Genomic DNA, 12,294 nt, shown 5'->3' with positions numbered 1-12,294 from the left:
TCTGTTTTAAAAATAAATAAAATAAATGTGACATACAAACTGAGAAACCTGGTAATAACTAATGAAGTGAGTACGCCAGGAAGAAGCAGAACATAGATCCCCGTTTTCCCTCTCCTCTCAACCTTGCAGGAGTGCCCAATTGGAGTCCCTTGTTGGAAATTCTGATTGGCTTAAACTACTGAGGAATAAAATAGAAAACTGAATTACTTAATAAGTCTACTTTGTTTAGTCAGGGAAAAGTCCTAAAGCAGGCAAAGGATGAGGTTCCTGAAGAAAAACATTTGCGGGCATAGCTGGGGCTGTTAGACCAATGGAATTTAGCCTTCCCATATGTACACTGTAAACCAAGTCCAAGGTAGACATTTTGACTCATCCTACATTGGCAGTGTCCTCTCACCCCAGTACTCTGACAAGCTTCCCCTGGAACCCCTCCACTTCATAAAACACAGAATTCCCAGATAGACAAAGGCATCACCAGTGGGGAGCCAGGCTGAGGAGATGGCCTCGGGGAAGCACTTGCAGTGAGTGTGAGGACGGGCTTGGGTCCCAGCATCTACATAAATGTTAGATGATTGTAACAATCCGCCTCTCATCCTAGTTTCCTGTGGCAGAGCCGGGGTCCCCAGAGCCAGCTCTGTCTCAGCCTATAAATTAGCCATCGAGGAAGATCATGGACATCAACCTCATGTCTCCATGTGCACAGTACATGCACACATACCACACATGAAAAAATGTGAGTGGAAACCATGTGCCTGTAATCTGAGGTAATAATAGAAAGTTGGCCTAAGATTTTCACTTTTGCGTAGTGTGCTCTAAACCTTTAATCTCAGGGGGAGGCAGAGGCATACGGAGTTCCAGGCCATCTGGGGCTGCATCGGGAGAACCCTGTCTCAAAATTTAAAAAATTAAAAAAAAAAATATGTCATGGAATTAAAAGGATTTTAGTAAAGAGACATGAAGTAATGCCAAGACTCATCAGAAAGAGCTGTAGGTGATGTGTACTGACTAAACAGGTTAGGGGCTGGGATGTAGCTGGATGGGAGAGTGCTTGCCTAGCATCCGGGAGGGCCTAGGCTCGATCTCCAGAACTGCAGAGAAGTGGGTGTGTGTGACTGTTGAAATGTGTACTGTAATGAATAGACATGATTATGTATAGGTGTGTGTAGAAGATACTGTTCCCTCTGGGAAGTGAAGTTGAAGAGGAAGAACTGTCACTGTATTAGGGACTTGTAAACCTCTTGACTTCAAAAAGCATTTATTATTTTTCAATTAAAGATTTTTGAGAGGCAGGAGAAATCATGACTCCAGCAACTATGCTCTCATGAAGGTTTGATTGGCAGCTGAGATGGTGGTCACATGCAGAAGTGCGCGCGCGTGCGCGCGCGCGCGCACACACACACACACACACACACACACACACACACACACACACGGGCAACCCACCCCTCTGTGAGTGGAAATTGATGTGTAGCTGTGCTAGCAGTAACTTCTCAATCAACTAAAGGTGTCTGGTGTCTGGTGTCTGGAAACAGCACAAGAAGCCAGTTCTGATACGTGAAAGCTGGCGACCTCTGGAGGAGTCTCCACTGTGCTGGTACCCACTAGGTTCTCAAGGCAACTGCATCTGAGACACAGTTCTGGAGGCTATCCCATCACATTTGGTTCCCTGCTCACTCCGTGGCACCCTAGCTGCCACCTCCTCTGCCCATGGTTACATTTCTCCTGCCTTTCTGAATGATGTCCTAGCAACCTTACCTCACTGTATCTGTTCCTCACTGTGGTGTTGCTCCCACTTATGCCCGAGATGGTCTCAGGCAGTCACCATCACTGTGGGCCTCAAGGGCCTGGGGTTCTATGTCAACTCTTTAATACCAGGAAGCTGCCACATGAGCACAGCACACACCTCCTTGGTTCTCAGTTCATACTCTGAGAAGACACAGATGCCCACAGGGTGTTGTACACGGCAAGGACTGCACCGTTAAAGTAGGGGCGTGGCAGTCTCCTGGTCTTCTCTTTCCAGAAGGAGCAAGGACTCGAGAGTTACAGTTAGAATTTTGGAAGTGCACATTTCAAAATGGTCTGCTGGTTACAACACAACAGTTTTGTTTTTCTAAGATGGGAAATATGTTGACAGGACCAATGTAAGTTCTCTTGTCATTTAAAATATGCATCTGTCTTAGCATGGTATGTACTCACTCATAAGTGGATACTAAATATACAGCAAAGGATAACCAAACTACAACCCACAGCTCCAGGGAGGCTAGCTAGTAAAGAGGACCCTAGGAAGGACGCATGGATTGCCCAGTGATGGAGAAATGGGTGAGATCTACATGAGCGTGGGGGTGAGGGGAGGGTGATGGAGGGCAAGGGACAGGGGATGAGAGCTTAGGGCAGCGGGAGGTTTGAGCTGGAATGGGAACAGAGTGGGAGAACAAGGAAAGAGATACCATGATAAATGAAGACACCATGGGAGAAACAGAGTGCTGGGGCGCGGGGGTGGGGGTGGGGTGGGTGGGTTCCCAGGAATCCACAGGAATGACTCCACCATAGACTACTGGCAATGGTCAAGAGGGTACCTGAGCTGGTATACTCTGGTGATCAGATGGCTGATTACCCTGACTGTCATCATGGAGCCCTCATCCAGTGACTGATGGAGACAGATGCAGAGATCCATGGCCAGGTGCCAGGCCGAGCTCCAGGAGGTCCAGTCGATGGGGGAGAGGAGGGACTCTGTGAGCAAGGGATATTGAGACCATGACTGGAAAAAGTACAGAGACAATTAGCCAAACTAGTGGAAACATGTGAACTGTGGACCAATAGTTGAGGAGACTCCATGGTACTGGACTGGGACCTCTAGATAAGCAAGACAGTGGGATGGGGACCGGTCCCTAGTGCATGAGCCGGCTTTTTGGAACCAATACCTATTGTGGGACACTTTACACAGCCTTGGTGCAGGAAGGAGGGACTTGGACCTGCCTCACCTGAATATACCAGGCTCTGCTGACTCCCCATGGGAGACCTTGCCTTGGAGGAGGTGAGAATGGGGGGTGTGTTGGGGGGAAAGACAGGAGGAGGGAGGACAGGGGAATCTGTGGTTGGTATGTAAAATGAATAGAAAATCTCTTAATAAAAACAAAACTTATTTAGAAAAAAATAAAATAAAACATGCATCTGACTCCAGGCAATGTTTGACAGGTCTGTCTGTATGTGTTCAATGCTAACTGGAAACTTCGTCCAGAGCCTTTGACTTTTTTTAATTTTTAAATTATTATTTTATGTGCATCGGTGTGTTGGCTGTACCACATGCATGCCTGGTGCACACGGAGCCAGACAAAGGCATCAGATCCCCTGGAACTGGAGTTACAGACAGTTGTGAGCTGGGACGCAAACCTGGGTCTTCAGGAAGAACAGCCAGTGCTCTTAACCTCTGAGCCATCTCTCTGGCCCCAGCGTTTGTCTTCTTGACAGGAGTGTGCTCACACAAAAAACTAGGACCTTAATTTCAGGACTATTTATTTTCATTCATTTTTTTTAAACAATTTTTCACAGTCTCTGAAACAACTTATTATTTAACATTACATTGGTCATTCTCTATAATTTATTATTTTCTTAAAAAAAAAGACAAAACTTCGGACCCTAGAATTTAAAAACGGAGTGGCTTCAGAGGTGCCCAGGAAAGCCCCTTTCCAAATAGGGCAGTGGAGAAAATGACTCCACGAAGATTCTCCCAGGACAGTGTGAGCTGCAGAGGGTTTGTCCATGGAAGCCTCCCTGGGATCCACTCCATTTCTCTCTGTTCATGAGGCTTAGCCCCCTGACTCCCAGCCGGGATGCAGAGCAGCGAGCGGAGAGCTCGCTGGGTTTGAGAGGCATGTGTCCTTGAGTCCTTGCCCCAGTGGAACGCGTGGAAACTGCCCTGGCCCAGTACCTTCTTCCTCAGCCCGCTGCTGGGAAAGGGAGCACGGGTGTGGGAGCCCGGACACAGGAAGTGGCAAGGGTGAGTGCTTCCGCTGAGTCAGGGGCACACCAACTGCTCCCTTTGCTGCTGTCTGAGCTCCCTCTAGCCTGCCACAGGGTCCCATCTGAACCCTCCCCAGTCCTCTTCCTCTAGCTCCGGATTTGGTCTTTAAGGAAAGGCTTCTAAATGGCTTCCCAGGTAACTCCCATTGTCCGGGACTATCCTCCATCTTCAGGGATTCTGCCGGGCCTGTTGACTGCCTACTTTTCCTCATAGAAGGAGGGGGCAGAAAGGATCCTGGAACCCTCACCTGCATATCCAACCACCCCTCCCAACTACTTGTATGCAGCTCTGGCCTATTGCGTGTGGTCTTGTGGGGGAAAGCCTAGAGCATATAGGTAGGAAAGAAAAGGTCTTCATTGAAGCAGTCATGAGGAAGTCATCATTGCCTCTGGGTGCAGACCTTCTATTATTTTAATGTCACCTCTGCCCAATCCCCTCATCCAGTGCTCTGTAAGAAACCTACTACATTCATTGGTTCCTGGGTGAACTTTGGTGGCACTGCACCTTGGTTGTTGGGACGTGAAGAGGAGAGGCAGCCGATGTTTATGTCTCCCCAAGGAAAGGGATTTTAGCAACAACCCTTTAGCTGCCATATGGGAAGTAGAAAAGATACAGACAGGCATTGGGGACCTGAAAGGAAGGAGAATAAAAGGAATGTTCTAGCACGCTTATCTTTGTATGCATGAATCTGCAGCCAAGTGCCTGCACATAATTATTGACCTCAGCTTCCATCATAGTTGGAGTGGTAGCTTTGATCTGCAGCTGTGGATACTGAAGCAAGAAGGGCGTGATGCCTGCTGCTAGAGCTTGGCAAATGGAAGCTGGGAAGGAAGCCCTTTCAAGTAAATATTGTGACAGCAACCTGAGAATGTGAAAGCCAAGGCCAGCTCAGACCCAACCCCCAAGCTCAGCTGGAGCCCTGATAACCCAGGTCATTGAAAAAAAATTTTAGATTATTTTTTAAATTTTATTTCATGTGTGTGTGTGTGTGTCTGTGTATGTACACCATGTGCATGCAGTGCCCATGGAGACCAGATGAGGGCATCAGATCCCCTGGAACTGGAGTTACAGAAGGTTATGAGCTACCATGTGGGTGCTCAGAACTGAATCTGGGCCCTCTGCAAGAACAGCCAGTGCTCTTAGCTGCTGAACCTTCTCTCTAGCTCCATCCCAGGACATTTTAACCTTTGCTACTCAATACAGCACTTTCCATATAGCTTTCCAGATCCTTCAATGATTCTCATGCTTTTCTCCATGATTCCAAGAGATCTAGGCTAATGCTGGCTTCCCCTCATGCCCTGTGAGGTAGGTGAAGGCCACACAGTCTTCAGTCCTGGAACTGACTCGAGACGAGAGTTGGTGACGAATAGGATGTAGCTGAATGAAGCCTGACATTATGGATTTTTCCTGTTGTACCACCCATCCAACATAAGCCATGTTTTCCTCACACTAAACCCAAGTTTAGACCACCTGATTAATTTTGTATGAGGGAGGATGAGAACACTACCTTCTGTTTCCTCAGCGCGCTCAGCTTCGCTCCCTGAGGTGCAGCTCACTCCACCTCATCGGACTGTCTCAGGGCCTCAGGCTTGCTCACATGGTCTCCACAGCAGTGTTTATGGGACAGAAGACAGGGAGATGGAGGGTGCAGCAGTTTGCGGACCAGACAGGAGCACAAAGGCACAGAGAGCATGTCCTAATGCTGGCCGCACGTCAGCCCCTCTGTAGACACTGGCCCTGGAGACAGGGACTCCTCCATCAGGCCAGCGTGGGATCATAGCCGGTGCTGTGAGCAGCTACTGATGCCTGTCTGTGTCATCGGTTAAGGATCAGCATGGCCCTGAAGCTGCAACCAAGGAAAACTCCTGGCTGAAAGCCTCAGTTGAACTGTTCCTTGAACTACACACAAGTCCTAGAGCTGGCTGTCTATAGTGAACTGCCACCTCAGCTGTTCCGTCAGGAAAGGGGCGCAGGCCAGGATGGCGAGAGGCTGCAGCAAGGATCGGCTCGCTTTGTTCTTCGACTGGAAAACACTGTTTTTCTTGAGGTAGCAGTGTAATTGGGCACAGTCTTGGCTAACACTCAATGTCTTTCATTTCAAGCTCCTCAGTGGTGCTTTCTACAAGCAAAAGACAAGTCAAAGGGTTGGGGAGATGGCTCAGATGGTAAAATGCACAAACATAAGGACCTGAATCCAGAGCCCCAGAACCCAGGTACAAAGCCTGGGCACACATCTGGAACCCCAGTGTTGGGGGCATGGGTGGAGACAGCAGATTCCCGGGTTTATTGGCTAGCCAGTCTAGCCAATCGGTGATCTCCAGGTCAGAGAAAAACTGCCTCAAAAATAAGGGATGGAGTGTGCATGAGGAAGAGACTATATTGACCTATGACACAAACACACACACACAGAGTCAAGAGGTTGAAAACCTACCACACAGCAGTGGTTTCTTACAGTGAATGAAGTACCACCTGTGGCTTCAGAAGCATGAAGGGATTATCACAAGGCCCAGCGCATTACCTTGGAGCTTGTGTCTCCTCTTCCTTTGGAATTTGTAGGCACACCGATTGCAGACCCACATGAGGCTGATGAGCACTGCAGCCACAGCGGCGAGCAGAGCGAAGAAGACGGCGACAAAGTGGAGGTCTTCATAGCGGATCTCTGCGGAGCGACAGGGGGAAGGCAAAGTCTCTCAGTACTACAAAGTCGCCTGCCTGTGCCTGCAGCTCAGGGAGTCCTGGGGCTCTTACCAGACACATGCAGTACGATTGTGCCAAACTGCCTGCTCCCCAGGTGCTCTGTGACAGTGATGACGTAGTAGCCAGAATCCCTCACGCCCACACTGAAAAGCTGGATGGAGCCATTGTCGAAGGTGCAGACTCTGTCTCTGTGGCTTTGGGAGACATTGGTGGGGGTCCCTGGTTTCCACTCCACAATCTTCTGCACACCCCAGGTTGAGGTGTACTTCCACTCAATAGTGGGCACCCCGTGGCAGGAGTAATCCACGGACAGTAGGATGTCTTCTTGGACGGTGGCATTGATGGCTGACCGTGGGATGTGCAGCGACACACCCTGACCTGTAGGGTACACATACGAACCCATACTCAATCAACGGATCAGCTTCTTGATGAACATTTACTGAGCACCTACTGCATGCCAGCTGAGAAGACAGAGGCCCCTCCAGCTCTGCTCTATGTTCAGCAAGGGGTGGAATACTGGGGACCCCATAAACAGAGCAACCTGCTGTGAGATAATGGCCAGTGTGCTGAAGACAGTAAGCCAGGCTAACAGTGAGCAGTAGACAGAGATACACAACAGCTTGGGAAGACCTCCCTGAGAGAAGGGCATTTGAGCTCAGACTCAGTGGACAAGCAAGAGGAGGAAGCCCCTGTGAGGGAGACATGGGGCAGACGTCTTTGGCAGAAGTGAAGAGAGGTCTGATGCCTGTGTCCTGAGGGTGAGCAGGGTGTGTTTGAGGGTGGCCAGATCATCGGAAGGCAAGAAGCACTAGGCAGAGCTTAGGATGCAAAGCTGGAGAACTGGACAGGAGTCTAGACCATGCTCAGAGGTCATGGGAACGACAGGGTGCCTTAGGCCCAACGATGATGCTAACATCTGCCATGGAGACCAGCCTGGGGTCTGGGGGGGGGGGGGTAAGAGTGGGAACAAGAGAGGCCACCAGGTGGTTATTGCAAGAGAGAGACCTGAAATTAGAAAGGATGGGGTGGGGCTGGAAAGATGGCTCAGTGGTTAAGGGCACTGACTGCTCTCCCAAAGAACCTGGGTTCAAATCCCAGCACCCACATGCACATGGCACATGGCAGCTAACAACTGTCTGTAGCTCTAAGATCTGACATTCTCACAGACTTCCTGTAGGCAAAATACCAATGCACATAAAATAAAAGTAAATAAATTAACAAAAATAAAGGACAGTGTGATTTAAGACATGCACTCGGAAGTACTTGGGACTGGAGCATGATCAGCTGGATGTGGGTGTGGGGTTGGATAAGGCAGAGGCACCAAGCAGGGATTTCTGCAGAGTGTAAGGGAACAGCAGTGCTACGTTGAGTACAGATGTGTTTCACAAGTACTAAATAGGTACTATGTTGACCAATGCACACCAGACACCAGGCCCATGCTATTGAAGCCTCCCATAATTCATTGCCAGTTAATCAGTGGTTAAGCCTCAGGCTCATCATGATTAGAAAGCCTGTCCAGGGTCAGTCTGCAGGGCTGAGGTTTACACATGGGCAGCTGACTTCAAAGCTCAAGCATTTACATCTAGATTCAACTAGAAGGCCCGTGACTGGCAGTGGAGGGGACAGATGTGACAGGTGCCTCCCACACACAGGAAATCTAAAGATGGGAGAGTGGTGTGCTGCCTAGTTTTAGGTCAACTTGACATAGCTAGAGTCATTTGGGAAGAGTGAACTTCAACTGAAAAAAATTCCCGCACCAGACTGGGCTGTGGAGCAAGCCAGTAGTGCATTTTCTTATTGGTGATCGATGTGGGTGGTGTCACTTCTGGAATGGTGGTTCTGGAGTGTAGAAGAAAACAGGCTGAGCCAGCCATGAGCAAGGAAGCTGGAAAGCAGTGCTCCTCCATGGCCTCTGCTTCAGTTCCTGCCTCCAGGTTCCTGCCCTAGTTCCTGCCCTGAGTTCCTTCAAAGGTGGACTGTGATGTGGAAGTGTAGGTGAAATGCACCCTTTCCTCCCTGGGTTGCTTATGGCTGTGGTGGTTTTATCACAGCAATAGAAACCCCAGCTAAGACACTTAGTTTCCACCTTATGTCCTGGTTAGCTTTCTCATCCTCTGGTGCCCTGGATCCCTGCTGTTGGCTGTAAGTAACCCCACATGTAATGTTTCCAGGCCCTTCCTATTGTTCCGTGGCGTTGATAACAGTATCCTTCTTGCACCTATTTCCGAAGGCCTGGCTGGGTAACTAAACAATGCAATGGATTTCATGCTAAAATATGGGTAGTAGAGCCATTGAGATGGCTCAGTGGGTTAAGGAACTTGTCACCAAGCCTGATGACCTGAGTTCAGTCCCTGAGACTCACATGGTGGGAAAAAACTGACTCCTTCAAGTTGAGCTCCACACAGTCCTCCCAGAATGTGTGAGCATGTGTGCGTACCTTTTCCACACAAAATAAATACATTCAGTAAAAATCTAAAAATAATGACCTTCTAGAGTGATTCTGCCAAGAAACAGGAGTGCATTTACTTTCTCCCTCTAATTATGATACAACAAGGAATAAATATTTGATTTGTCTCCACTTCCTGTCACTGCTTTCCTAAAACCCTGGACACAGCATGACTGCTGGCTGGCGACCCCTAGATAGTTTTGGATTGGACTGGTCACCAGGAAAGACAAGGAGTGATTGGAATGTTGGAACTTTAAGTCCCTCTCCCAGCCTCCAGGGAGGGGAAGGGGGCTGTTCTTCCAGTGGTCTGCACACAGTCAACACATGGAAAACCCTGAAGGACAGTGCTCTGAGAGTTCTGGAGAGTCAAACACACAGATGCCCGCAGGGAAGCTCACCCAGAAACGGTAAAAAGCCACATGTGGGCAGCTGACTTCGAAGCTCAAACATTTACATCTAGGCTCAACTAGAAAACCAGCGGCTGGCAGTGGAGGGGACAGATGTGACAGGTGCCTCCCACACACAGGTGCCAGAGAAGTCCTCCCTCCCACACCCCTTCTCCTGAGTCTTCCTCTAGTGTCCATCTGCAGCGTGTGTAGCATCCTCATGAATGAGTAAATGTAAGAACGGTATTTCTACATGTTTTATGAGCTGTTATTATTAGTTGAGTGCAAAGAGTGGGGCATGGTAACTCGTGACATGTGGCCAGACAGTTGAAAGCATGGAGACAACCTGGGACTTTTTAAAATCAGAGTTTTTTTTAAATCTTTTTAAAATCTTTCTTTTGTGTGTATACATTGCCTGCATATGTGTATATGCACCACCACATACATGTCTGCTCCCTACAGAGGCCACAAAAGGATGTCAGATCCCTTGGAACTGGAGTTACAGATGTGAGCTGCTATGCGCTTGCTGACGACTGAACCCCTGTCCTCTGCAAAAGCAGCAAGTGCTCTTAGCAAATGCACCATCTCTACAGCCCCACCCTGGGGCTTTTGATTGGCATCTGAAGAGCAGGGCAGCTTTGGGGACTGAACCATAAGGAAGTAAGTTACAGACAGCCTGAGACCTCAGAGCAGTTGGTCTCAGACATATGCACACCATCATCCACCCCTGAGATTTAGCTTTGGAATAGCACCATTTTCTTAGTACGTGTTGATTTATTTATGGGTGTGGCTGTGCGAGTATGTGCAATGTGTGCCATGTATGGAGGTCAGAGGACAACGTATGGGAGTCAGATCTCTCCCTTCCACCACGTGGGTCCCGAGGATGAACAGATTGTCGGTGTCGGTGACAAGCACCTCTACCCACTCAGCCGTCTTTCCAGCCCTGTGAGTGACACTGTTTGCTAATGTACAGCGTATCTTCAGACTTCCTTCACTGTTCACAGAATGACCCGTTGAGTTCTTACACTGAATCCGATCCCTGCGTTTGGTCTTCATGCCATGTTAGTCCTGTTTAATCCTCCAAGGTTTCTACACCTTAGAGATGGTGTGAGACTTTCATGATGACGTTTTAAAACATCTTACTCTACATGTTTGGAAACAAGATAAAAGCACCGTAAAAGTGAGGTTTTCATGCAGCATCAGTCCAGAAAACAAATACCAGAAGTTTGTTCTACGGCGGGTGTGTGTGTGTGTGTGTGTGTGTGGGTGGGTGGGTAAGTTGGTTAGATCACCTGGGTTGTGATTGGCACGTCACTCCTTTTCTCTAAAGATCACATGACCACCTTGTTAGGCAACACTGGTGCATTTGGAGGTTTGGACGTCTGCAGATGTGCCTCACCTCTGTTGGCTGTTTCATAGATGGTTACAGCCATAAACCCATGATTTTTTTTCTTTTGAGACAGGGTTTCTCTGTGTAACAGCCTGGCTGTCCGGGAACTCAATTTGTAGACCAGGCTGGCCTCAACTCAGAGATCTGCCTCCCAAGCACTGGGATTAAAAGTGTGCACCACCACCCCTGGTGATTTTTTTTAAATTTTAATTTAATTTTTTAATTCTATCATTCTTCTAAATTTATTGGATGGTATTATTCTGCTAAAAATAATAATAACAAAAGCCATTTCTCAAGAAAGACTTTTCTCAAACAAGATAGAAAGGTTTGACCTCCTGCATGCCTCCCAACTCCAGTACACACAAAAAAAGCTATTTCTCAAGATTAGCACAGTGGCCTATAATCCCAGAATTTGGGGAACTGAGGAAATTTCAGGCCATCCTGGGCTACATCATGTCCCAGGCCAATCAGAGCTACATAGTAAGACCCTGTGAAATTCAAGAGGGATGGGGATATTCTTGGTGTTCCTGTAGACTTGTGGATTACTTTTTCAAATTTACTCTGTCATACTGATGTCATGTAACATGTCCTAGGAGGTAGCTACATTTGGCCAGTGGAAGCTTCTTTAGGCCTGTTAAATGTTCTTTGAAATGTCCTTGCTGATCTTTCAGCACTGTCTTGGACTGATTACATTTTAACAAGGACCTTCATGTCTCAAAGCCAAAGAATGAGAAACAAAGGTGATTCTGGCACCGAACCAAACTGGTGAGGGGATCTCTGAGAGTCAGCGGTGAGATCTCTGAGAGTCAGCAGTGAGGGGATCTCTGAGAGTCATTGGTGAGGGGATCTCTGAGAGTCAGCGGTGAGATCTCTGAGGATCAGCAGTGAGGGGATCTCTGAGAGTCAGTGGTGAGGGGATCTCTGAGAGTCAGCAGTGAGGGGATCTCTGAGAGTCAGTGGTGAGGGGATCTCTGAGAGTCAGCGGTGAGATCTCTGAGGATCAGCAGTGAGGGGATCTCTGAGAGTCAGCGGTGAGATCTCTGAGGATCAGCAGTGAGGGGATCTCTGAGAGTCAGTGGTGAGGGGATCTCTGAGGGTCAGCGGTGAGATCTCTGAGGGTCAGCGATGAGGGGATCTCTGAGAGTCAGCGGTGAGGGGATCTCTGAGGGTTAGCGGTGAGGGTATCTCTGAGGATCAGCAGTGAGGAGACCCCTGAGGGTCAGTGGTGAGGAGATCTCTGATGGTCAGTGGTGAGGAGATCTCTGGGGTCAGTGGTGAGATCTCTGAAATGTAGTGTTAAGGAGATAATCTAGAGCAAGTGGTCTTGAACCTGGTGCTCCACACTTGTGGTGGC

The 12,294-nt window shown here is 48.5% G+C and overlaps 1 protein-coding gene across 1 annotated transcript; it reads right to left on the bottom strand.

Annotated features, from left to right (window-relative positions):
* Nucleotides 1-6,096: 6,096 nt before the first annotated feature.
* Nucleotides 6,097-7,121, bottom strand: Vstm5 (V-set and transmembrane domain containing 5). Its single transcript, XM_059267221.1, has 3 exons — nt 6,770-7,121; nt 6,540-6,680; nt 6,097-6,140 (listed from the first exon to the last, which is right to left on the bottom strand). The coding sequence occupies exons 1-3, from the start codon at nt 7,119-7,121 to the stop codon at nt 6,097-6,099; spliced, it is 537 nt and encodes a 178-aa protein (XP_059123204.1).
* Between the last annotated feature and the right edge of the window lie 5,173 nt (nt 7,122-12,294).

This window comes from Peromyscus eremicus, chromosome 7 (genome assembly GCF_949786415.1).
Source record: "Peromyscus eremicus chromosome 7, PerEre_H2_v1, whole genome shotgun sequence".
NCBI lineage: Eukaryota > Metazoa > Chordata > Mammalia > Rodentia > Cricetidae > Peromyscus > Peromyscus eremicus.
This window is presented reverse-complemented; position numbering and strand designations above follow the sequence as displayed.